General features: G+C 36.9%; 2 protein-coding genes across 2 annotated transcripts in view; both read right to left on the reverse strand.

Annotated features, from left to right (window-relative positions):
- Positions 1–1,340, reverse strand: part of LOC129263577 (MAM and LDL-receptor class A domain-containing protein 1-like) — a 20,423-nt gene extending 19,083 nt beyond the window's left edge. The window contains exons 1-2 of the mRNA XM_064100620.1: positions 1,308–1,340; positions 552–786 (exon numbers count right to left, since the gene is read on the reverse strand). Coding sequence (XP_063956690.1) covers positions 552–786; positions 1,308–1,340 — 268 coding nt within the window. The remainder of the gene's footprint in view (positions 1–551; positions 787–1,307) is intronic.
- On the reverse strand, positions 658–26,655 carry LOC129263575 (MAM and LDL-receptor class A domain-containing protein 1-like). The gene is made up of 19 exons (XM_064100687.1): positions 25,905–26,655; positions 22,932–23,182; positions 20,628–20,721; positions 20,010–20,159; positions 18,498–18,760; positions 16,575–16,671; positions 16,081–16,212; positions 15,282–15,430; positions 12,178–12,294; positions 11,186–11,420; positions 9,492–9,718; positions 8,701–8,833; positions 7,865–8,014; positions 6,334–6,587; positions 5,540–5,630; positions 4,343–4,501; positions 2,750–2,904; positions 2,247–2,464; positions 658–786 (listed from the first exon to the last, which is right to left on the reverse strand). The coding sequence occupies exons 1-18, from the start codon at positions 26,104–26,106 to the stop codon at positions 2,462–2,464; spliced, it is 2,862 nt and encodes a 953-aa protein (XP_063956757.1). The 5' UTR covers positions 26,107–26,655; the 3' UTR covers positions 658–786; positions 2,247–2,461.
- Between the last annotated feature and the right edge of the window lie 184 nt (positions 26,656–26,839).

Genomic DNA, 26,839 nt, shown 5'->3' on the forward strand with positions numbered 1-26,839 from the left:
AGTTGTCGTCATAAAGGATCGAGCCAGTGGCATCGATGTTCAATATCGGAAGTTTGTACATTTAGCTCTAGAGGTGAGGACTGAAAGAAATGCATCTTTCGGATGACAAGAAATGAAAACGTACGTACGAAAATATGCGGTTCATGATCATCTTTATGAGGATTATATTTCATCACTAATAATGATGACACAAATTATGAATGTGGAAAAAAACATTCATTAGAAGTAAATTTAAAAAAAAATGCTTTAATTCAAATGTACATTGTGTAATAAGCGCTGGAAATACATGTATAAACTGGAATAAGAGGGAGCTGTAAAAAGAATACTGTTAATGACTTTTGTGTTTATTTTGTTTATTCATTTGATTGCACTTTATTTTTATATCCACATGTAATGCAATTTTGTAAACATTATTTCCTGTTCTATTTATTGAATATTATATTCCCATCCTGTTTGGCCTTTGCATTTCTTACTTTCTACATGTATTGGTATTCATGTGTTTGTTTGTGCTCATCGCAATGTGAAAAAAAGCTTGAGCTTGATGTGTTTACCATATGACGTCACTTTGGTGTGATCGGATGGCGGGCCTGTGTTGTCAGAGGGCGTCCTACCCTGTATGAGCTGCCAGTCGAAATCATCAAAGTTCTCCTCGTTTTTCCATGTACAGAAACCATTTTCGAAATCACAACTGCCAGGCTGAGGACACAGACCATCTGTAATCTTGAATTCATCGATGCTTATTGAGACATCCTCATTTTGATCGAGATTTGTAGCTTGGAATATGATCTGAAAAAAAAAAGAAAATAGGTAATTTCGTAACTGCTCAACTATGTTTATAACATTTATAATTCGCTTTTCTTTTCACTTTTCAGTTTCCAGAAATGAGGGGAAAACTATGCTTTAGAGAGGACAAACTGACAAAGTATAGAATTAGTTTTTTTTTACAACTATGGCCATTTGATCTATGGTAATTAACTAAAACAGGAATGTTTTCAAGCGCATACTGCATTCTTAAGATCCTCAATTCACTTAATTAGATCTCGGTTATTTTGAGCGATCTTTTTGTTGGAGTGGATTATCACGATATAGTTTGCATTAAGAGGCATGAGTCTTAAGTTCACCCTCTATTCAACAGTGATCACATTACAATACTGTTAGAGTTGTCGTACTAGATCCCAACTCCTCTTGAAGGTAAATCACTGCGGCTGAATTAACTTAGCTTCACAGTGTGTTCAAAGCGTGGACTATTTGGATATATGATTCGCACTCTTAAAATGATCAAATCTAATACACTGAAGACAATTCACATTGCGGACACCTGTACCTGTGTCAGTGCTCATTATGTGTTTACACAGAATACTGTGTGAAAATGTGATTCACACTGTTAAAGTTATAACATGTAAAAGTGTGACGATGATGATACATAGTGTTCCACACTGCTATCCACAAAGTTAATCCACTGTTAACATACTCTGAACACTGTAATTTCTGAACAATTTCATGACGAAGAAGAATAGTGTAGAAGGTCCTTTTCAGGACCAACACTTGCCCAAGAAATATACATGGTGTACCGTAAAACCTACTATACTATACTCTGAACACACTCCAAACGCATTGGGAAGACACTGTAAACACACCATGTGCACACTGTAAACGCACCAGGGGGCCGTTTCATAAAGCTGTTCGTAAGTTAAGAGCGACTTTAAGAACAACTGGTGATCCTTTCTTACGCGCTACACCATCGGTAATGAATATACCATTTACCATAAGAAAGGATCACCAGTCGTTCTTAAAGTCGCTCTTAACTTACGAACAGCTTTATGAAACATGTACCAGGTTCACAATTTACACACACAGTGGAAACAATGTGAACAATACCGTGGACACACTGTAAAAACACCATGTCCACACTTTAAACACACTGGACATACTGTAAACATAATAGACACATTGTAAACACACCATGTGCACACTGTGAACACACCATGGACACACTGTGAACACACCATGTCCACACTTTAAACACACTGGGGACACACTTTACACACACAGTGGACACACTATGAACAACACCATGGACACACAGGAAACACACCATATGCACACTGTGAACACACCATAGACATACTGTAAATACACCATGTGTACAATGTGAACGCACTGTGGACATACTGTGTACACATTATGTGCACACTGTTAACACACTGTTAGACACTGTGTTCTTTTCAGCAGGGATATATTGTTACCTTGAATTCCTCTGTGACCGATAGAGCTGCTTGTATTACATGCCACTCATCTGCCAAATCTTCACCAACAATCGAAGCTAGCTGATTTTGATTCGTCGAAGTCAATCCTAACTGTATGACCTGGAGAATGATTAAACTGTCTTGTCAGTGATGGAAACATACACATGTGCTATCAACCAATCACATACAAGGATTTCCATAGCTTATAACAGTATTCACTGTTAATCACGTAGTTATACTTCATGAAACCGATCACTGTGTGAACCGCAATCATCTTAACTGGTTTAATGAAAGGTGACATTACAGGTGTTGTCACAAAGTGGCCAACTTGTTTCAAATCAAAACATTCACAACTATTTTATAGATTATCCAAATGAATTCCAATTTGTCTGAGTATTGGTAGTATGGAAAAGGCATCAAACGTCTGGATTAATGAGGCAATGAAGTACCTACTGGTATATTCAAATAGGGCCCTTAAATAAAATGCTTACAAAATGTTTTACCATGTTTACCTTCAGACTTATTTTAACGCTATTTTGCATATAAAACCAGACGTTAAGGCATCTGTCTGCATCTGTTCCTGTTGGAAATACACCTGTCGACAGTCCACCATCGTTATTGTTCTGATCATCATGAAGTTCAAGATACATAAAGTGACCTACACGGAGACACAATAGACACAATATAATAAGAATTTTAAAAAAAAGGGGGGGCGTTGCAAGACGCTTTGATATCAATTGCATTACTTTTATTGCAATTTATAACTGGTATATTAATTACAGCAGTAGAATATAATTTTACACCTTTTTTGAAAGATAAGCAAGCAATTGAAATAGTTACAATTAACGGCAAGCTTTGAGAACAACATTTTGTTTTTCGCCCAATGAGTGTGATTAATTCACCATACATGAAATAATTTGCCTATTATGTACTACAGGATTATTTGAACCAGTTACAACAATTATTAACTAAATATAGAGAGGAATCAGTTCAAGAACTTTCTACATACAGATACTAAAATTATTTTCTCTTGGAACTGATTTAAGCATAATATCCAAATTGTTCACACAATGCGAAAACGAAAAATAAACTGAAATCTTTAGAGTGTAGAAATAACTTCACATTGTATTGCGTTATGTTAGACATTGTAAGAAACACTATGATACAATGTGAGCAATGTAGTAACACACTGTAAAACACAGTTAATACATACTGTGAGGCACGCTGTGTTACACATTGTAAGACACATTGTGAAACACAAGCTGTTACACTGTGTGGGATACATTGTGAGACACACGGTTACGTATTAGGATATACTGTGAGACACACTTTGATACACATTGCGAGACGATGTGAAACGCAGTGCGATACACTGTGAGACATACTGTGAAACACACTGCAAGACACTGTGAAAGTCTGTGACACTATGTGAGACACACTATGAGATACACTGTGATACCTACGGTGAGACACACTGAGAGACGTTCTGTGAGACAATTTGTGCGACATACTGTGAGACACTCTGCGAAACACACTGTGATACACACTGCCTTACACACTGCAAGACACACTGAAACACAGTGAGACACACTAAGATACATTATGTGAGACACTCTGTTAGACACACTGTGAGGCATATTGTTTGACACGCTACGAGACACTATGATAAATTCTGCGAGAGAAAAACACTGTGAGATAACGTGAGTCGCACTGTGAGAAACACTGTGGCCTGTATTCTGAAATCGGGTTTAACTTAGACCATGGTCTAACTCTGTGCTAAAATTATGGTAAGCCAAACGGTTCAATTTTTTTTACAGTGAATGTTTCTCATGTTTAATGTGCTCTTTACTAATTATTTAATGGTCAAGACAACTGTCATACTTATCCTTCCCAGCTGATACATTGAACCTCTACTGTTATAGGTTTATGTAACAACTGGCTTTCGATAGTTAAACCACAACTTAAAACCAGAGTTTAACTTTAACGACTTCAGAACACGTGCCTGTGAGACACCCCGATACACATTGTATGACACACTCTGAAATACAGTGTGACACATTGTGAGGTACACTGTGTTCTATCTAGGAGGGCCGTACCTGCTGGTGTTCTATAAGTAGCGTCAAATGGTGGAAGATACGGGGCGGTTGTTGGTGTTGGTGATGACATAGATGGCGACGACGATGTTAGTGCCCATTGTACGATATCACTTGCTGGTTGAGTGAAACCACATAGTCCATTCTCGAACCCACAGTAACCTAAAACAATATAATTTAAGATAAAAAAATTACCCCAACATGAAGAAAAACCCCAGATGCGTGCTGTGGGGGGGGGGGGGGTGTCAATAAATATTATTATAACGTATGAACACATCAGCATAATAATAAAGCAATATAAAGAAAACGCAGAATAGGATAATACTTCTTGGTCAAACTACTTCTGAAAGCAGGGCTCTCCATTCAGTATATCTCTTGGCGCATTCTTTATCATCCAAATTGCAGAAGTGCTGAAAATATGGTGACAGTATGCGGGGGGGGGGGGGGGGGTGGGGGCTGGGGGCTCCAGCCCCCCTCTTTTTCCCAAAACCGTGCACAAAAACGTAAACATGACCATAAGAATGTGATTTTTGCATGGTCACCCCCCCCCCCCCCACTTTGAAAACCGTTCCGCGGCCCCTGGTATGGCTCTGGAAGGCGTTCAACTTAACAAAATAGGTCAACGTTACTATATTCGTAGGAGAAAAACATATTTTATTCTTTGACAATAGTGTCAAACCTACTTGTAGAGTTAACTCCATTGTTCAACTATTACAAGTAACCACAATCACTTTTTATGGGTGACACGACGTTTGTTCCGGTCTTGATATCTCAGAGGGCATAGGATAAGAGTTAGGGTTGTAGAAGATTTTTCGTTCAGAATAATGTACAGATAAGCATTAGGGGTTATTAGTTTTGGAGAATAGAGTTTATGTTTGTCTTTAAGTGTGGATTTTCTATCGGAGCAATTGTCGCCGGAGCAAATGTTATGGAACACCTTTTATGCTCCTATGCTCTTCATTTTCCTCCCTTTTTTGTTCTTTCTTCTTTTTCTCTTCTTTTTTTTGTTTGCATTTACCTAAAAACATGCAGTGGGCGGTATAAGTGCCACCTTTTAACGTCGTTCATGGCCTTACTAAGACATTCAGTAATTACATTTAGTAAATGATGAGACCCACTTTGCTTTCACATGCTTATCCAATATTATATTGGTGAAACATAATCTTCCGATAAAACTACCTAATTCTGACCAATACTTACTCGGTGTGCCGCAATCGCCGGTTGTAAATGTAATGTCATCTAAAGCGATGTCCCCTTGATAATTCGGCCCCCTGATACCTTCAAATATAACCTTTGAAATTGATAGAGACAGTGTATATGAAACATATGGTTGAACTTCAGATATGGTAACGATCAAAGATTAAAGGATGATCTAGTAAATAACCCGAAATTCAACCGCCCAAGATTGCAAACTAACACCCGATCGCAGCTCACGGTAGCAACCGCAGGCCACTCGAAGCAATACGAAATTATGTTTTGTAATTCATAAACAAAAACGAAACAAAACAAATCATCAAATCAGATCTACAAAGCCAAACTGTCAAAATATTGACCTATTCATGCAAACTAAGCATTTTAAGAGGATGCTTAAACGGTTTATATTTGTAGGAGAAAGTTATATACATATTTTTTCAATTTTATATTACAACTGCCATATCCCACCGCTGTTACTATCAGTTCCTTATTTTTGGGTTTCATCAGTAGGTTCAGAACAGGAAGCGTTTCATGAAAAGACTTGTCGGAAGTTTTATCCGACTAATTTAATTTCATCCGACAGTTACCATAGGAACAATGCTTCTAACGAATCAAATGCGTTGAAAGCTGTTTGATCTAAAACGATTTCAGATAAAAAATGTGCCCGAATTAAACAAATCTGCGTTTAAAAACAATTTTGAAATCATACTTAAGATTAAAAAAGTCGCGTTTCTATTTTAAAGAGATGTATTTGATTTCAACTGTTTCAACAACTGACCGAAGTTCCATGGATTACTCACAGTGAACCGTTCCGTTGTATTAATCTGCACTCGTGCTGGAATCCAATGTGGTCCCCTGGACTCTGTCTCACTCCAGAGGGCGGTCTCATTATCATCAATCTTCATGTATACGTTTAGACTGCCAAGGTGCATACCGTACATCTGATACCAAAACTCCATACAGCTACCTTCACTTGGGTCGATGAGAAGATTAGACAACAGGCGAGCCACGTTGCCAGGTTGGAGACCAGAGGCTTCTGTATATATGTAGTATCCTGAAATAGATTGTTTACGAAGTTTTGGAATAAAAACATTTAAAATTCGTTAAAAATGTATAAAGAACTATTAAAGCACTTGCTGATGGGTTAAGAATAGGGAAATCGAAGGAAAAACAATCAGTATTCGGGTAATTATTTATTTATTGCTCATCAAATTCTCCAGTGCTTTTTTTTTGCCCTTAAACATGATGGCCGATAAGAAAGCTTCCTCTACGAGAACATTTTCTTTTAAATCCTTGTTGAAGCTTCCAAATAAACAAGTCAGAAGGGAATTTAGCTTGTTTCTCAACGTACTTAGTGCAATAATACATTATAAAATATTGCGCACATATCCACCTTGTTAGGTGCTCAAGGCGCTCCTATATTACCCGGCTAAGCTAGGCGTTCATAGCGCACACAGCTTTTTAAGGAATTACTTCCTACCGGTACCCATTTACCTCACCTGGGTTGAGTGCAGCACACTGTGGATCAGTTTCTTGCTGAAGGAAATTACGCCATGGCTGGGATTCGAACCCACGACCCTCTGTTTCAGAGTCCGAAGACTAATCCACTGGGCCACAACGCTCCAATGATAATCATACATGATTTAGTGGTTCTGACTCATGTACCTCATGCATGAGTTCACCTTCTTTAGGTTCAAATCCTACAGAGTACAAGGGCTATTACATTCAGCAAAAACATCTTGCTGTACCCATTCCACGTATGGCTAACGAGAGCAAGTAGGATGTAGATTCCTGGAAACGAAGAGCATGGAACATCTATGTGTGGAGGAGCCGTGGTGTAGTGGTTCTGACTCTCGCCTTGTAAACAGAGGGTCGTGTGTTCGAATCCCACCACGGTCTAGCGTCCTTTGGCAAGGCGTTAATCCACACTTTGCCACTCTCGACCCAGGTGCTAAATGGGTACCCGATAGGATGTGAAAGTCATTGTAGCTTGTCCAGTACTGTGTGCGCCTCACCGGCGACTGACTGGAATACTCCACAGGGAGTGGAGGATGTGCACACATTGTGTGCGGGAATGACTGATTGAATCCGATGACCGGGGTAATAATATATCTGTAAAGCGCTTAGACACGTCGTTCCGATGTATTAAGCGCTATACAAAAAACGGATTATTATTATTATATTATTATTATCTGCTAATCTGGTGATTATGTTGCATTATTCTAGAGCACCTACGACTTATGATAAAGCAAGTGCTACACGAACGTGTTACATGAATGTTTAAGTAATCAAGGAGTGTTATCCGAAAAATCTTCCATTTATTATTCTTACCCCGATCATTTCCATAGGTATGGTCCGCTCCGGGTCCGGTTCCTGCAGTATCCGAGACTCCTGAAGCCCGGACCCAATTAAAATCGTCTTGTTCATCTTGATACCAGTAGCATAGATCGCTCTCAAAATCGCAGTTGTGTGTAACCGGAGCTGAACAAAAAAAAAAATGAAATTGATACACTGGTTAACTTATAGTTCCCATTTTCCCCTAATTGGAAAATAGAGGAATTAGGATCAGAACGGAAACCTTGAAAATAAATTACCTCAAGCACAATAACAAGACCGTACGTAAATTTACTTTAAATTCAATTCAATTCAATTTATTTTTATCAGTATAAAAACAAAAATATAAATAGTAAAAACATGACACAAATCAAACAGAGACATCAAGTATACTGAAAGGGCAGCAGCGAAAAATAAATTAACCTCATCTACGGCCGATTGTACATTGTATCATTATATTTTCAGATTATTTGTTCATGCCGTTTGAACAAATGGAATTCAAAAATGAAAAAAAAGAATGAGGACTTTACTTATCAATCCCCCTTCAAAAAATATGATAAACTATACAATCTCCATATATGCCCATTCATTCACGACATGTCTTCATTGCATATGGAGCTTGTTTAAAAATATGTTGGTCTCTCATAGATGTTTGATGGTAAACAGAACCCTATATCATAACCATTGTTCGGTTCAAGTCAAATGTTAATTTATCGATACTTCTTAAATTAGCACATTTGAAATGTTTTCCGATGTTATCCCTTTCAATTTTCAATTTTTTTCTACTTTGTTGTTCGGAGAGCCGCTAAACAGAAACGGGATGATAGAATTACCTGCTTCATCTGAGCAATCCCTGTTCTCAACCGTGATGTCATCGATGGAAATATCAGCGTATGGAGTAGGACCAATGGTTCCTTTTAGGAGGATCTCATACGAGTATGAACCAGATAGAGGTTGTATTGGAACCTGTAGCAAAGTGAAAAGAGAAGGACCATTCCATATTATGATGATTTACTGAATGTGTACAGCTGCAGTGAAGACGTTGCAGCTCCTTGAACGTAACGGTTTCCAATTACATGTATCATGGTCTGATCAGCTTAAGGAATTATGGGGATCGGGCATACAAAAAGGTGATCATTAAATGGGAGTTCCCAGAGGCAGCCTTATTTCGAAAGGAACTCCAATCAAATCAAAACGTAGGAGAAAATAAATGACAAAATGATATCAAAGAATCTGATTGGTTAACTTACGACCCAAAGTGAATCAGCAAAATACTGAGTAGCTATATTTTTTTGCTCAAAGTTGCGAAAAAATGAATTCATTATACTTTGAATTAACAGTTGGCATGCTAGGAGATGCCATTTAATGTCAGGGATACTAGGGAATGGTTTGTCCTTTTCCAACACAGAGCATTTCTATTTTATATAGGTGTTTTCCCCCCCAAATGATGACTATACTGCAGCCAAGTGCGGAAAGGTCCTTCGTAAAAAGACACAAATCCTTCAGCCTCTGTATACATTGTATAGGTCAATTTCATAACATTCATATATTACACCTTCTGATCAGGGCTTAACAAAATGAATTTTCACGAGGCAGGGGTAAAATATATCATGATGGTGCTTACAAAAGCTTGTTTCCATCCGTATCCCTTGTTCCCTTGTATGGTCCTGAGAGTCAGTTTTGGGGATAGACTCTCGGCAGTAATCTGTGTTATGAGATTACCTATCCCACTACCCATCATGAAGTACCAGAACCCGAAGCATCGGGTTGTATCGGCTGTGAACACGGTAGATTTCAAGATGGCCGCATTTTCCTGTTCCAGGTACGAGCCTTCCAAGTAGATGTATTCACCTGCAGGAAATTGAAACAAGCGATATAGTGACGTTTCCTGGTGATAGCTCAGCAATAATATAACATACATTTAGCCAAATGGATTTTGAGGCACGCTTTAATCCCATATGAACTGTTTGAAATAGTATCTTTCAAATTTTGAATAGTAATTTTTTTTATAACGATTGTTGCAAATATTGCAAAAAAGCTTTGAAACTAAAGGCGAAATCTAAGTGACTTATGACCTAGGTAATAGACTAATTTTTATTCCCTTGGTCTAGAAGAATTTCAAGTTGTACTTATGAGAGTTCAGCCAATTTAGACTACTTATCAGTATGAGGTTGTTGTCGTTAGGTCTTCCATACCCTTGATCTGATACAACTTTGTGCTATTCCAATTTATTCTAATCCACAATTGGTCTAGATTTTACTTCGCCCACTTAACATTTTTAATTTGAGAAATGAAAATGTTCCAAAACAAAGGTCAGGTGATGTTAGAACAAGTGTATATTATACAAAATTGGTATGCCTATAACTTAACTTGAAATTAGATAAAATTGGTATGCCTATAACTTAAATTGAAATAAGACAAAATTGGTACGCCTATAACTTAACTTGAAATTAGACAAAATTGGTACGCCTATAACTTAACTTGAAATAAGACAAAATAGGTACGCCTATAACTTAACTTGAAATTAGTCAAAATTGGTACGCCTATAACCCAACTTGAAATTAGACAAAATGTTAAATGGGAGAAGTGGCAATTGCACCGAGCGTTAAGTATTTTAAATAAAAATTCAAGTGCGTTTTTTTGTCATTGCAATCCTAAAATTGTGAAATAAATAACATTGAAAAATCATAATAATAAGTTTTTTACCCCAGGATATAATGAACCAAATTGGAGACTAAAAAAAAAAATGTTGAATCTGCTTGTAGTCAAACTCTGATCAGATCATCCACGCTGGAAAGAAATCAGTGTTACACAGTGCGTTCACATTATTGACCATGTGAAAATATTATTCACACTATTAAAATCCTCAAATTCAGCAGTGTGAATATATTTTCACACTGTGGACATCATTGTGGACTATATGAACAGGTGATTTACACTGTTAAAGTGCTCAAATTTACTAGTGTGAAGGTGATTTCACATTGTGTTTCACTCTTTGAACACACTGTGGCACACACTGTGGGATAGTGACACGACATTCGCTCCTGTGACAATTGCTCCGGACTTAATTACGTCCAAGATGTTGGGTTAGGGTGAGGGTTGCAAAAGGGTTTTATGTTAGGTTTAGGGTAGAGTATAGTAACCCAGGGTTGAAGTCGGTCATTTGATTAGAGTGTACAATTATTAAGAGCAGAGCAATTGTCGCCAGAGCAAATGTCATGGAACCCTGTGTTCTTTCCAGTCGGGATATGAGATTGGCTGAGTCAAACAGGAGACGAAGGGGGTATACACCAATTGGCAATTCACGGCCAGACTCACCATCCATAGTCCCATACGTGTGATCAACATCAGCTCCAGTGTTAAACGATATCGTCATCCCATTATTACGTAGCCAGTTAGTGTCGTCATCATTTTCTTCATTCTTCCACGTGCAGTATCCATTCTCAAAGTCACAGCTACCAAAAGGTGAGCAGGGAAAATCGGCCAAGGTAATGTCATCTATTGCTATACCGCCTGGCCAGTCGATGTTATCACTGCTAGCTTCGAATGAAATCTTTGATAAGGTTCATTAATAAAAGAAAAAGGAGGGGAAGAATAGTCAGGAAAAGATATTACACTGAACTACCAACATCATTAATGATTTAAAAGTTAAGAAGGAGTGACGTAATCAGAGGGCTACTAAAGTCAATACAGCGTGTGCCTGACGTCATCATCCAATAATGAACTTCAAAGTGCTTCATTTGTAACGAAGTTCCAAAGTTTTTTTTATTCAAGATTATGTTTTATCTCTTTTGTCACAATGAAGTTCAAATTGCAAAGCTATTAAGTCATAGGATTTACTCTCACGCACCGTCACACAAATTCATATTCTGGGACGTACAAAAACTCCTACTTCTTCCAACCCCAAATATGCTCAAACATTGGACAATTCTAGCATAGGTTTTCGGGCATGAATAGCATATCAAACATAGAAGATTTAAACTGATTCAACATTATTTGAAACTAGCGAAGTCAAATTCCCATGTCAGAGTGCCGAGGACTGTTTTTAAATTCTACTTCTGAGATTACTTTGGAGGAAAGTGTTCTAAAATGGATGTAGCATCAAATACCCTGCATAATTTATCTCTCTTGCAACACTAAAAATTGTAATCATTGTAAAATCGCATGTTCTCAAGTGTTCAAGGTGTTACAGAAGAAGTCCTAGAAGTGGGGGGGGGGGGGTTAACAATCGAATTTCTGATAAACGGGATTTTCTTTCTTTACTTAAATATGGTGAAAAGAGCCTTTTACTCACGTCGAAAGATATTTACCTTCATTTTCTGTGTTGTACTGATAAGGTTTGCTTCTTGAACATGCCATTCTGCAGGATGGCTAGCAGAATGCATCTCCCATAGCTTAGTCCGTTCACCTCCAATCACCAAGAATACCTGTTGAGTAATTATTTGTTTTATTTTCTTCTGCATTCATAGTGAAAAGAACACTTGCCAAAACATCAATGGGTAAAACCAAATGAAATTTATTGGGGGAAATATAAACATGAAAACCCCAAAAATTATTTTTTTGTTTATTCATATGGACAAACAAAAAATCTATATGCAATTGCTTCTTTCATTTCAATAATCCTATTTATTTTAGGTTTGTGTAGGTCATATTATCATTATTATAATGATCAGTATACGCATGATCTCCACCATGTTCAAATTAATTTTTAAGCATAATTTTTGTAAAATTAGTTTATTGTAATGCGTGGATGTGTTAGGTTGGGTATGTACGTGAGTGTGTGGGTGGGTGTGTGTATGTGTACAGACTACACTCTAATATTTTACATGTATTTTATGTAGGGCCCAATTTATAAGCAGTTTTGCTTCTTTTGGGTCCTGGGGTGGTATTCTGAAAACGTTCTTATCTTTGTTCTTATCTTTGTTCTTATCTCAATGAGATAAGAAGACGCTAAAATTATTGCAATCGGTATTCTGAAAATCTTCTTAACGCGTTCTTATCTCTGTAAGGACTGCCTCCTTCTTATCTTCAACACGCCCATTTTTAGGATATTACCAATCAAAATGCGTGTTATATTGTAAGTTTAACCAATAGAAGCGTTCCTTATGTGAAGAGAATATCATGGGCGCTGCGCGTACACTGTTTCTGGCGCATTGCGCGAGATAGGCATTTTATACGCAATGACTGATTATTATTTCGAGACGTAGACACGTGCACAAAATAAAGAAAGAAATTAAAGAAAAAAGGTAAATAAAGTAGGTACGAATAAAAAATTAAGCAGGAAGAAAAAGCAAAGAAAGAAAGAAGACAGTAAAGGGTCAGAACGAAGCAAACAAAAAAATGAAAGGAACAAAGCAGAAAACAATGAAAAAAAGAAAAGGTAAACAAAAGAAAGCAAGCAAAAAGAACTTAAAAGAAAATAGAAAATTAAAAGAAAGAAAAAAAAAGAATGAATAAAAGAAAGAAAAAGGAGGAATGAATAGAACGATTATTAATGATAACAAGAGGAATAAAAAATGAAAGAAAATAAAGAAGGAAAAAGAAAGAAACTTTACAAAAAAAACCAAAAGGGACAAAATAAAAAGATTAAAAAGGATAAAATGAAAGAATAAAAGAACCCCAAAAGAAAAAAAAATAGAAAAAAAAACGAATGAAAGAAAGTAATCAAAAGAGAAAAGGAAGGAATTAAAAAACTGTAAAAAGTAAAGGAAGAGAGAAAAAAGGAAAATAGACCAGAAATAAAGAAAGAGAGAGAGAGACTCGGAGAGAAAGAAAGAAAAAAAGGAAGAAAGAGAAAAGATGAACAGATAATTAAAGCAAAAAAAAAAGACTAAAGAAAGATAGAAGGAACGAACGGTAAAGAAATAAAGAAAAAAAAACGAAAAAGGAAAATAAAAAGGCGGGAAAAATAAAGAATGAATTAAAAAAAAGAAACGAATTAAGATTGATGGAAAGAATAAAGAAAAAAAAAGAATAAAAAATAAAAAGAAAAAGATGATAAGAGAAGGAAAACAAAGAAAAATAAGGAAAAAAAAATTAAGGGAAGGAAGAAAAAAGGAACAAACAAAATGAATAAATAAAACAAATATAAAGACGAAAGAATGAATGAAAGAAAGAAAAAGAATGAAGAAATAAAAAAGATACTGAAAAAAAAAATAAAGTGAAGGAAGAAAAAAAAGGGGAAGAAAGAAAGGAAGAAAGAGGGGAAAAATAAAGACTTAGTAAAGAAAAAAAAGGAAAACAAAGAAAAAGAAAAATAAGGAAGAAAAGAAAAGATTCAAAAGAATAAAACAAGAGATATAAATGAAAAATGAAAGAAAGGAAGAAAGAAAGACAGACAAACAGAAAGGAAGAAAAGGAGAAAATAAATACAGAAAGAAATAAGAGATAGAAAAAGAGACGGGAAAAATGAAGGGTGAATGAAAGAAAACGTGGAAAGAATACTTGTTACTACCAGTGGCCATCGATTTTGAGAAAGAAAGAACGCGGACATCCTGAGATGTGATAACCCTCTAGCTATCTTAAATATTATCATAAATATCGTAAAGAGATAAGAAAGATAACAGATAAGAACGTTTTCAGAATACCACTTATCTTTATTTTGTTCTTATCTTTTAGCGCGCTTTTGTATTATATGCGCGAGTTATAAATTTACGCGCTCAGCATAGGAGGGAAAGCAAGATAAGAAAAAAGATAAGAACAAAAGATAAGAAAAAGATAAGAACATTTTCAGAATACCAATTTGAGAACATGACGTAGATAAGAACAAAATTAAGATAAGATAAAATTGTTATCTTGTTTGTCAATGATTGATTTGTATACTTATTTTATGATGTTCATGTACTTTGTTGATTTTAAATGGTCAAATAAATGAAATGAAATGAAAAAAAAAACCTACGTTCTCGTAAATCAATGGGAAAAACGATAAAGGAAATGAGACTGTTGGATTTGAAAGGATGCCAAAGGCCAAAGACCTCTCGAGAGTAATCATCCTATTTTCATTTTGAAGAACACTTGTCAACAATACAAACATAAATTAGGACAATAACTAAAGAAGAAAATATGAGTAGGTAAATGAACTATATTCATCTACTCTTTGGTCTGTATTCTGAAGTCGGGTTGAACTTAAACTCAGGTTTAAAGTTGTGGTTTAAGTATGGATAACCAATTGTTACATAAATCACTAGCAGTAGAGATATCATATTTCAGCTCATTTGGCTCTCAAACCATTCATATTTGTCTAGGAAGTATAAATAGACGACTGTCTTCACCATCGATCAATCAGGAAAGAGCACAGTAAACATAAGAAACATACAACTTAATAAAAAATTTGACACTTTTGGCTTCCCATAATTTTAGCACAGAGTTAGACCACGGTCTAAGTTAAACCTGACTTCAGAATACGGGCCTTTACCTTTAGTACAGATACGGTAGACGTCCCCACGTAGTACCAGAACTGAAAACATTGACCTTTAACCCCGGTTGGATCGAACATACCGGTCTCTATAATCCCTTTCTGGTTACCCGATGACAAAGATGATATATCGGCAAAAAGCACGTGTCCTTCAAAGGGAAAGGGTAAAAAGTAGGCATGTTGGATGAAAGAAAACTATTACCCGGCGAGTCAGTAGGTCCACGAGGCCAAAGGTTTCGTCTGTCTACATAGAAAATTGTTTTCTGCATAGCTACATCTGCATTGCTATAAAACCTGCTTCCGTTTTCAAAACATGCCCCCGAACTTACAAGATGAATTTTATATGGTCAAATGGCTAAGGTGGCTAAGCGGATGTTTTTCTTATCATTATTATTTCTGTATACGTAGACAAAGGTACGTGACAGTCGGGACCTTAGACTTTCCTCTACTACATCTCTCTGAAAAAAAAAAAAAACATATTTTGGCCCGAGCATGCTAAATATAGACCCCATTTAACTTACTTCATTTTTTTCAACTGTAATTATTTTTCAGAAAGCTATTTTTGTTCAAATTAGTAACGAATGTAACCCTATCAATAGCAAAACAGTTAAATAAATACCTGCAGAAGGCCCTCGAGTATTTAAGCGTTTGAAAATGCAATTAATAAAGTATCTTTCTTTAATGATTATTAATCTCTAAAATAGAAAGTAGATGCTAAGATTAATTGTAATTGCGGTGCATTGTTTGAATGGTCGTTGACCGGAAGTTGGTTCCTAATTCCTGAATATACAAGAATTACCTGCTGCAGTTCGGTAAGTACTGTCAATAGAGGGCGTATTGACGTCTGAACTTGGCTGGATGACATTCCAGTTGAAGTTACTTCCGCTTCCGGGAGTGTAGCCGCAATCTCCGCTCTCAAAATCACAGTGATCTGAAATGCAATAATAATGAAAGAATAGAAATCAATAAATTATGATTTTTTTCTACTTTCATTGTTTGTAAAGGCCCTTGACATTTTAAAGCAATTTTTACCAAATGAATCTGTTGTTAATATACAAATATTAAAATGCACATTTAGCTAATGGAAATCAAATATGATTGAAAAACTGGTTTAGCAAGACATTTCTTACCAGTTGTGTGTGAATTCATGGCTATTTCTTTCTTTATTCATTTTTTACAGCTCTGTGAAACAACCTCGTGAGATTCCGTTAAGTATATGGCAAAAAAAAAAAAATGATTAATACACTCTTCACTCCCGGGGGAGCATTAAAAAAATGAAATGATTTTACTTACTTGGTGTCGGACATTTGCCATCATGAAACGATATATCATCAACTGCAATGTCTCCATACCCGATATTTTCTAAGGAAATTCCTCCTTCTACGACAAGCTGTTTAAACAAAAGTCGGGGGGGGGGGGAAATCAATTTAATAACAACTTTGCCAAACTCCTCATGGACAATAATCGTATAGCATGCATACTGAAAAAACATACACCTTCTCGATGGCATAAAGGAGCTTAATAAAGACTACAAATAAAACTAATAATAAAAATTACTGAGGTAAGTAGGCTACACTCAAGAAGCACAAAATACTTGAAGGGTGGAAAAAGTAAAGAAGGGACGAGGAGTAACAGTGTCGTCCACCCTCAGACCCTTCGCTTTAATTTTTGAGAGTGTATTTACTGTTTGTTAAGTATTTATATTAATAATTCAAAGCGCTTTACAATGATCGGCCAAACATATCGACTGTAAACGTCACATGTGTTAGTTTATCCCTATGGCTATAAAGGCAGTAGAATGATACAGTATATGCATATTCGATGAAGGAGGCGCAGACAGCTGGTAAGCGTTTTTGAAAACATGGCTTAATTGATAGAATTTTTATCCAACAAAGTTTGTTTTATTGACACACGACATATGGAATTTGCTCTCAGCCAATCAAAATTGATGAGAGTTTTCAGATCCGTTGCAGCATGGACCTATAGGTCCATGGTTGCAGAAAGAGTTTTCGCAGTTACTGCTAAGCAGCCCTCTATAACGCACCAATTCCTTTGAAAATGCAGGTCAAATCACAATATAAGCTGGGATGATTTTGTCGACGGTTGGTGAACCGGGACAGCAGATCGAAGATTTGGACCGGACGAACAATTGAAAATAATTATGCCGTTGTATAGAATCACGAGACGACGCTACTCCCCTTGTCCACCAACTTTCGACTGAAGCCTCTCAGCTCTCCATTGTGATTTGACTTGCATATTCAAAGGAATTGATGCGTTGTTGAGTGCGGCTCCGTAGTATATGCGAAAACTCTCTAATTTCGTTTAAAAATTAAACAAAATCCAAATCAATCTCAAGTGCGTAATATACGCGGGTTTCGTAGGCTGAAAATCTAGTAGTGCTTATTTTTGTAGTTGCGTTTGATCACAATTTGTATCATGCAACGGTTCCCTAATAACTTATCAGAACACAATTGTTGATGAAATGCCTCACTGGAAAGAACACCTTGTCACACAGTGTAATCATAGTGTGTTCACATTGTGTACTACACAGTAAAAAATTATACAACGCTGTTTACAATATGAACCTTACAGTAATTGTTTAGACAGTTTAAACAACTGTTTAAATCTTAAGCAACAAAGTTTAATTTTCAATATCTAATTTTCAATAAATTAAACATGATTGTTTAAACAGTTAAACAAATACTGTAAGGTTCATGTAGTAAACAGAGTTGTATAAAATCTTAAACAGCGTTTTTACTGTGTAAGTGAAGATATTATTCACACTTGCTCAAATTCACGATCCACAGTGTGTTCGCATGGTCCACTGTGTGAATATGTGATTCACACTGTTGAAATGATGAAATTTAACAATGTTAAGGTGATTTCACATTGTGTTCAACAAAATTGATGCGTTGTGAACACTGTGAACACACTGTGACACATACTTTGAGACACTGTGTTCTTTCCAGTAGGTCACTCTCCTGGTCACTAACGGTTAGGCTACCTACCCGGTAAGGATTAAAATTGCTCAAATTTAAGATCCACAGCGCGTTCGCATGGTCTACTTTGTGAATATGTGATTCACACCGTTAAAATGATGAAATTTAACAATGTTGAGGTGATTTCACATTGTGTCCCACACTGTGGCACACACTTTAAGACACTGTGTTTTCCAGTAGGTAGCTCACTTGGTCACTAACGGTTAGGGCTACCTACCCGGTATGGATCGGAGCCAGTGAACTGTAGCTGCGCTTGATTCCACTGTGGACCTCTAGGTTGTGTCTCAGTCCAGATCAAGGTCTGCGGATCATCGCTTCCTTCTATCTTCTGGTACAGACTCAGGACACCAAGGGATGCACCAAACATGTGGTACCAGAAATCCATGCAATATCCATTGTCACTGTTCTTTATGACGTCAGAGATGAGAAGAGCTTTGGCGCCCAAGGCAGCACCGCTAGCTTCGACGTAGATGTAATATCCTGTAAGAAAATACATACACATATAGGTTGCTTAAAAAGACAACTGAATATCACCATGATCATTATGGAACAGCGCCGTCTACGTCCTGGCTTTCACTCGTCTGGTACAGGTGCCACTCTTCATGTACCCATCACACACCTACATATGTAAATGGATATGGAGACCGTGCCTTTTCGTCTATAATTGTTCCACGCCAATATGGAACGCCCTCTCTTCTTCGCTCCGTGAGATTGACAACATTGAACTCTTCAAATCGTCTCTCAAAACTCACTTTTTTCAGCAGATGTGTAGTAATGAGCGTACCTGGATGAACCTGCGCCTATGCATGTTAATATGGCGCATTATATGTTGTGGACCAGCATCATCATTATGATTAGAAGATTTAGAATACAGATCCTGTAGAACATTTAAGCATAATTATTTAATATTGCTTCGCTTTTGCGAAATAACAAGGCCATGATATCCCCTATAAACATTTTGATCGAAAGATAATAGGGCCTAATGTATGAACACGCTGCGGCAAATAAGTAATATCATCTCTTTTGGGTTCCCCGGTAGCGAGCGCATTCTTTTCTCTCTCTTTGTTTTCAATTTAATTTTTATTTCAGAGCCCCCACCCCCTTGGGCGCGAAATAAAAAGGCCATAATATCCCCTATAAACATTTTGATTGAAAGATAATAGGGCCTAATGTATGAACACACTGCGGCAAATAAGTAATATGATCTCTTTTGGGTTCCCCGGTAGCGAGCGCATTCTTTTCTCTCTCTTTCTCTTTAATTTAATTTTTATTTCAGAGCCCCCACCCCATTGGGAGCGCGCTCCCCCCTCACCTCTCTCTCTCTCCCAGTCTCCCTTCTCTTTTTGCCAATTCAGTTTATTTCCTTCAATACAGTCAATTGGATGACAATTCGCAGTTAACTACGGTAAACCTAAAAATCCACCCCACCCGTTTCCCGACCTCTCGTACTCTACGCCTATCTCTTTGTTTGTTTGTATTGTTTGTATTTATTTCCCTATAAAAAATAAAATATATACATGCTCAATTAAACATTTCAGCGGTATTAATAAGATACCACTGTTCTTCCATGGGGTCCTTTAAAACATTAATGCATGCATATAAAACAAATATACAAAAATATACACAAAACTTAATTGAATGCATGACAAGAAAGAAAAATCACCCCATCCTACCCCCCCCCCCGTTTCAATTTCTCGTTAACGCCCTCTCTTTCTCTTTTTCAGCCCACCTGTCTTGTCTCCCTTTGTATGGTCGTTTGAAGGACCAGTTCCTGTGGATTGCGTTGGACCAGAGTGTCTTATCCATTTGATCTTAGGGTTAGGAGTAGAAGACCAGGAGCAAAAATCTTGATCAAAATCACAGCTGTGGGCATCCGGCACTAGGAAACGAATATTAGAAAGAAAAAAGATGAATTACAGATATCGAACAAAATCAAAGGACGAAAGATTATCAGATCTAGTGCTGCGTCTTAGAATCCACAACCTAGGTAAATTACGATGGTTTTTTTTTTAAGTCATAACCTTAAAACTTAATCAGTCACCATTTAACTTCTCATTTCAAATGGTTTAAATTCAATTTTTTTTTCATTCATAATTTGTGAATTAAACTTGAATATTTTACAATTGTTAACCCTTACATAGTCGTTGAATAAAAGAATGAACTGAGAATTTATAGAAACATTAATGAACGAATAAATAATGAATGGACGAATGAATGTGAATAATACAAAAATGAATGTTTGAAGGGAGGACAAATTAATGGACAACTAACTAATGGGTGGATCCAATAATGAATGTATTAACTGTATGCAAGAGTTGATGAATTGATAGATTGGGCGAAAACTTACAATCATCTTGACACACGATTCCTGTTTTTATTGACAGATCATCTATGGCCATATCTGAGTAATGCGATCCGCCGAGCTCGCCAGTAATATACATCTAATTGAAAATAAATTGAAATACATCAAATTTATTCGTTTTTTGGTGATCTATTAACGTAATATCAGTCAAAGGATACTTTCATATTCTTAGTGTATGTTTAAGAGAAATTATAATTGTAAATAATAAAGTCGCACAAAGCGAATAGCCACATTTCGCAATCATCACGGATGCTAATATTAGGGTCCCCTAACACAAAAGTTAACGCTTAATCATACACTTGATTTTTAAGATTGATTGTACATAGTAGTCAAAAGAATCAAACGTAGAAAACTGCTCTACAATCAATGCTAAGCTTTGTGTTACAGGGGGGTTACAGGCCCTACAGATCTGCTTTTCGTGTGCAAAATTCTTTCCCGCGACACCCGCACCATACATGCATGTACATTACAACCTACAATAGATTATGACATGGATAAGAAAGTGGTTTTTCAAACAAATCGAGTACATATTGAGTGAAGAAAAAGTTACTGAATTAAGGCTTAGATATAGATCATTACAGTCCATCGAATCGATATATGTAGATTATTTATTGGTGGATCTTTGGCAATTGATTCCATGGGTCAAATCACCTTTCCAGCCGAAACCATTTCGCATGCATTGATTATGTACACAGCATGTATACGCCTGAACACAGGTTTTTTATTTTGTTTACTCCTACACAAACGAAATGCCTCTATAGCACACAATGCAATGGGCATTATGTTTTACTTTCCCCAGAAATGGGGATTAGATTCGAATTCCCGGGGGGCCCACTTCCATTGATGAGTGGATACCAGGCACGACCATGCGGTTTCGAAAAGCACCCTAAACAAGGGAAGCAAGGCTTTTCCAGATTATGAAAATGCATCTCTTAACAAGTATTTAGCTTGTGAGACCCTACAAGTATTGAAAACATATCCTCCCTTTCAGTATTTTAAACATCGTTTTTGACACCCTTATAACGTTACATAGGCCTATACGTAATACAGTACTTGCCCACTCTATCCCTTTTTACGCGTGGTCGTGCCTGGTAACCACTCTTCAATGGAAGTGGGCCCCCGGGCGGCCTCTCGAGCTCTGGGAGGAACCAAATGTGGCTTTGGAAAGTCGTCCTAGATCGGATATATCGCTGTTACCATAGTAGCAACCAGAATTTTGCACACGAAACGAATGTTGAATGTTTCCGTTGCAGATGCGAAACGAAAAAAAAATTTCATGTCACACAATTTGCATTGCAGGACAGAGTTTTACGACCATGACGACGGGCCCAAAAGTCTCTTCCAAAATCAACTAACGTCGTAAATAGGCGTTCGCGTTCTCCAGCGAAAGGTCGGGACTATTAAACTTCTAACGCGCTTCTAAAAGCATACCCATATTACAAAATAATATATCCACACAAGTACGTGATTTCATGTAGAGGTAATATGGGTATAGGCTTCAAAAAGTTTAAATAATAAAAGAAAACAATTAATGTTTGAAGTTTGGGGGTCACTCAAGAATGAGATGTACACGCTTTGCAATCTCAAAGCAAAACAAGTTTATAAGCAGTTCTGAAAAAATGTGAGAGTGAAAGTGTACTTTCTTTAACTTTTTAAATCCATTTTTCACAATACGAGGAATAATTATTCTTTCAGATAGGATAATTTCTCATTTTCATTTTTTGAACGTCAAATAAAAGATGGTTTTCGGACTGCTGCTTTATACCCACTCCTAACTTTTTTTTAATTTTCGATTGCAAAATTAATGAATCAATTAATAAAAAGTGAATGACATACGATCTGTTACCAGAATCAGATTTGTAATCGGATGCATTTAATAGGTTTAAAGTTAGGGGTTATGTTTAGCCTTTTCGCTAGGAACAATGTGGCATGCAGGCACAAATGACATGGAACCAGAATGACACTTAACAGTAAAAAAAAACGAAGAATTTACAAGACAAAATAACAGAGTCATTTTGTAAGTTGTCATAACAGGGAATTCCAGGCAATGTGATATAACATGAGTATTGAAAAAGGGGAATGAAATTTTATGACGATGAATCTGTAAGGTTCCATGCACCATATACCAATTGTCTGTAGTTTTACGCAATGAATGTAAGATTACACCGCGGAGTGTGACTACAGATATTCTCGAGACTATGCTGTAGTAACGGTTTTTTATTATTTTTATTTTCATTCAAATAATTTTTTCTGACAGTGTTGAGATCGGGGAAATGGATTAGTAGGTACCTGCGACGAGCTTGAAGTGGACTGCAACCAAACGTTTGCCTGCATCCACAGATTCCCCTGGTCGCCCGCCTTCTTCCACTTCTCTTGATTTTGAGGGCTATACACCGTCAATGTACCCATCGTGGTCCCCAGCATATGGTACCAGAATGAGACACATGCTCCCCCAGCGGGGAGGGCGGGGATGGTAGGCGATATGATGGTCGCCTTGTCCCCAGTACTGGCACCAGCAGCTTCGATGTACAAGTAAAATCCTGTATGGTTGGCAGCAAAATGAGAGAGAGAGAGAGTGGGGGGGGGGGGTCGAGGTAAAACAATGGTTAAATTCAATTTCATTTTATTGTCCACAGTCAGACAGTTAGGAAATTCGTTTCGCTTATACATAAAAAAGGGTTTTATATCAAATTTACATGGATCCAGTGGCTTAACAGGCGGGGGGGGGGGCAGGGGGCAAGTTGCCCCCTGGCGGAGATCACCGGGAAAATAAAAAAGGGCGAAAAGGGGGCGAAAGGGGAAAGGGAAAGGGAAAAGAAAACTAAGAAAAAACCCAAGTAGGGAAAACGGAAAGATAACGGGAAAAGGAAGGAAAGAAGAACAAGTGAGAAAAACCAATTCGCCCCGATTTACATATACATTAGCATGTTTGGTAAGACAGGGAAATAAATTAAAGATGACAAAAGGCAAACAAAAGCGGGAAATGAAGGTAGAATGGAACGAGCCAAAATCTAAATTGGAAAATAAAGAAAAGGGACAAGATGAAACTCCCGGGCTGCCTAGGATTGACGATAACGAACGGGAAGAAAAATGGATGGTATATAGCATAATGTCGTATGAAAGTCTATCGTAAACTTGCTAAATCTCCAAAGCTACCGGGGGCCCTGTCCAAGACCCCGTGCAGTTGGGGCTCTTCATCTGTAACCTTTAAAGGGCTCTATAACGGCCCCTGTATGAACCATTCCTGCATTAAACTTTGCGTTTAAGCACTGGCGTACGGGGGGTTCCACAGCCAAGGATAAATAAAAGAAAATAAAGGAGGCAGCGAAATGAGACGAATGAAAACAACATATTTGACATGCTATTTGCTATGATGTAAAAATCTATCATATAATTGGAATTTTATTTTAAAAGGCCATTTTTCTTTCTGGCTCGCTTTGCTCGCTGGCGACTTTTTACAAATTTTCCCACATTTGCTATGGTGTGCCCCCTCAATTTTTTTTTGGATGATTACGGTACACAACTGCATTGAGATTACTAGTATGGGTTGTGTGAAAGCTATGCACGCAATTTGATTAAAATTAGTGGCTATCTATAAGGTTTAAAATGGCTTTAATATCAAGACGTTCCGGGGTTCCGCCCCGGACCCCACCCACATAGCACTGTTGTATGGATGAGTTTGGACCCTGGCCCCAACAAGTTCTTACAACCACACAAGAAAGGAGGAAAGAAAGAAAAAGTGTATTATATTTTTCTGAATATCACGTCAAAATCTATCTTCATGTTAGATTTTCATGAAAAGGTGATTTTTTTTAAATCTCGCTCGCTACGCTCGCTTGGGACTTATATTAATCTACTTTTTTGCCACACGAGCCATCTTGGGCCCCCTCGAGCATGTAGAACTTCGCCCTGATGTGCAAAATCATCAAAAAATCCTAACTTTTTTAAACATTATGTAAATATCTCTCACGAAATTTGCTCGCATTTTAATTTTTTGCCCGATACACCGTGCCTGTTCCATGATATGACTTGGAAATGTTTGGCTCTTCCCCCCCTGGCCACCGACCCCTGTTACGCCCCTGAATGGATCACATGCGCTACAGAACGACATATTTAAAAAAAGACAGAGATAATTATAAGAAACTATATTAAATTACAGTAATGGTACAAATGCAAAATGAGAGAGTAACTTGTAACATGCCAAAGTAAAGAGGATCGTTCAGAAAACAAATAGGACTGAGACAGAACTTGAATTAGGGTAGATGCTCTCAGACGAATCATAAATATAAAAGTATTAGCGCCACATTGTATTCAGCATTGATATCGCAGGAGACGGCGTTCAATATTACTGTATACATAATCAATATTTACTTAAATCTACAATTGCAATTGCCAAGCATGTTGCTTGATCAGGGAGGAGGATCCTCAGGTCACAGTTATCAATTTAAGCTTTCCCCAAATCCAGGCAGCTAAGCTACATGTATCCACCCTCATTCATATATTGTTGAATCCTCATTGCATATTGTAATTGTCATTTTGATACTAAATAAATAAGCAAACAAATAAATAAATAAATGAATAGTGTAAAAGTGAACCATAAACATGAATTAAGAGTTTAAATACGGTATTCATGTACCGAATAATCTCATTATTCATGGTGATGATATTATTTACTATAGGTCATTACCTATCCAAAAAACGAACAAATTAAACACATTATGGACATTGTAAATAGGCTTGTACGAGTTCAATTTTTAATTCATCATAATTTTGTTACTCCTGATATTGGTAGAAAAACGCAATGTCCCAAAATGTGTAAACGCAATGTGATCACAGTGTAGAACACAACGTGAAATAATAGTGTTTAGTATTTTAACAATCGAAATGATTAGTATTTTAGCTAATCATTTTTTGGAAAATACATCAAAATATTAAATGCAGGGATTTTATTTTCTGTCTGTAAATGTTTCATACTGGTAATCAAATCCATTTTTGTTACAAAGAAGGTATGTTATTTGAATTATTATAGTTTATATATAATCATTTGCCAATGTATAATGTAAAATATGGGTATGCATAAAGTAACATGTGAATCTCGAGCCATTTGAAGTTTAAGTCACTGTCATTTCTGCCATGGCTCCCCCCCAAAAAAATCAATGTCATTTTCTTTCAGTGTAAGCACTTCCAATTTTATTTTCATATTCATAATTTTTATTATCCTCTCATTATTTTTTTTTATATCTATTCTTCAGTAATCATTACCTGAGCCTGATGTATGGTCTCCTGACGGTCCAGTCCTTGGAGTTGAAGTAGGTCCAGAGTTCCTGGTCCAGACTAGGTTATTCGACAAATCAGAGGTCCATCCACACTGATCACTTTCAAAATCACAGTCGAAATTAGGAACGCTAGCGTCACCCAAGACACCAGGGGTTATCATAACCAGGAGGATGGTATAATACCACATGTCTGCAGCATGGGGTCTGGCCTCAGAGAGGCTGCGATGAGTATCGAATCCTAGGCCCACTGGGCAAAGGTCTTTGATGTTAACCACAGGGCTCCGCAACCTTGTAAATTCTGCTCGATTGTGCTATGTCAATAGTTAAGAGCGATATTTGTGGCCACTTAATTTGGAAAATTAATCCTTTATAAATAAACCTTCAAATCGTTGAACGTATTTTTGCAACAGACCGCTAATACACTCCCTTGTTCAGATAACGCGTAAGGACAATGCTAGTTTACTTATCAAAACAAAACAAAAATATCACTTAAGAAAATAGAATCTACAGGATATCAAATATTCTGTAGAAAGACGAAGCAACCGTGTGCCCCAATCCTGCACAGTTTCCTTCTTTGAAAAAAGAGACATGCGTCAAGATGGCTGCCGTTGGTGACTCCTCAGGTCAAATACCAGTTATGGAATGGTAACCGGTAGCTGTTTTTTAAATCTAAAACTATGTAATAACTTAATAGAAAATAGGAATATGCCTGTGCCAGTTTGTGATAAGATAGCTACGAGGTTTATGAGAAGGGTAAAGGTGCAAACATTGATTAAAGATTTATGAACTAGAAATAAAAGAGAATTTATAACTGCACAATATAATTTTATGTATTGTAAACAGCAGGGTCCTGTGCTATCTTGTGGCAAGATTTGAGATTTATTTTTGCCTGGAGTTATAAAATACTCGAGATTGGACCTT

Source organism: Lytechinus pictus, chromosome 6, assembly GCF_037042905.1.
Source record: "Lytechinus pictus isolate F3 Inbred chromosome 6, Lp3.0, whole genome shotgun sequence".
Taxonomy (NCBI): Eukaryota; Metazoa; Echinodermata; class Echinoidea; order Temnopleuroida; family Toxopneustidae; genus Lytechinus; species Lytechinus pictus.

Bases quoted from the DNA above. Each gene is read 5' to 3' on its own strand.
- LOC129263575 (XM_064100687.1), bottom strand. From the start codon at position 26,106: ATGTGGTATTATACCATCCTCCTGGTTATGATAACCCCTGGTGTCTTG. The intron at 18,761-20,009 runs GTGGGCTGAAAA...ATTTTCTTACAG, and splicing joins TACAAAGGGAGACAAGACAG to GATATTACATCTACGTCGAA. The intron at 11,421-12,177 runs GTAAATATCTTT...ACCTTATCAAAG, and splicing joins GTACAACACAGAAAATGAAG to ATTTCATTCGAAGCTAGCAG.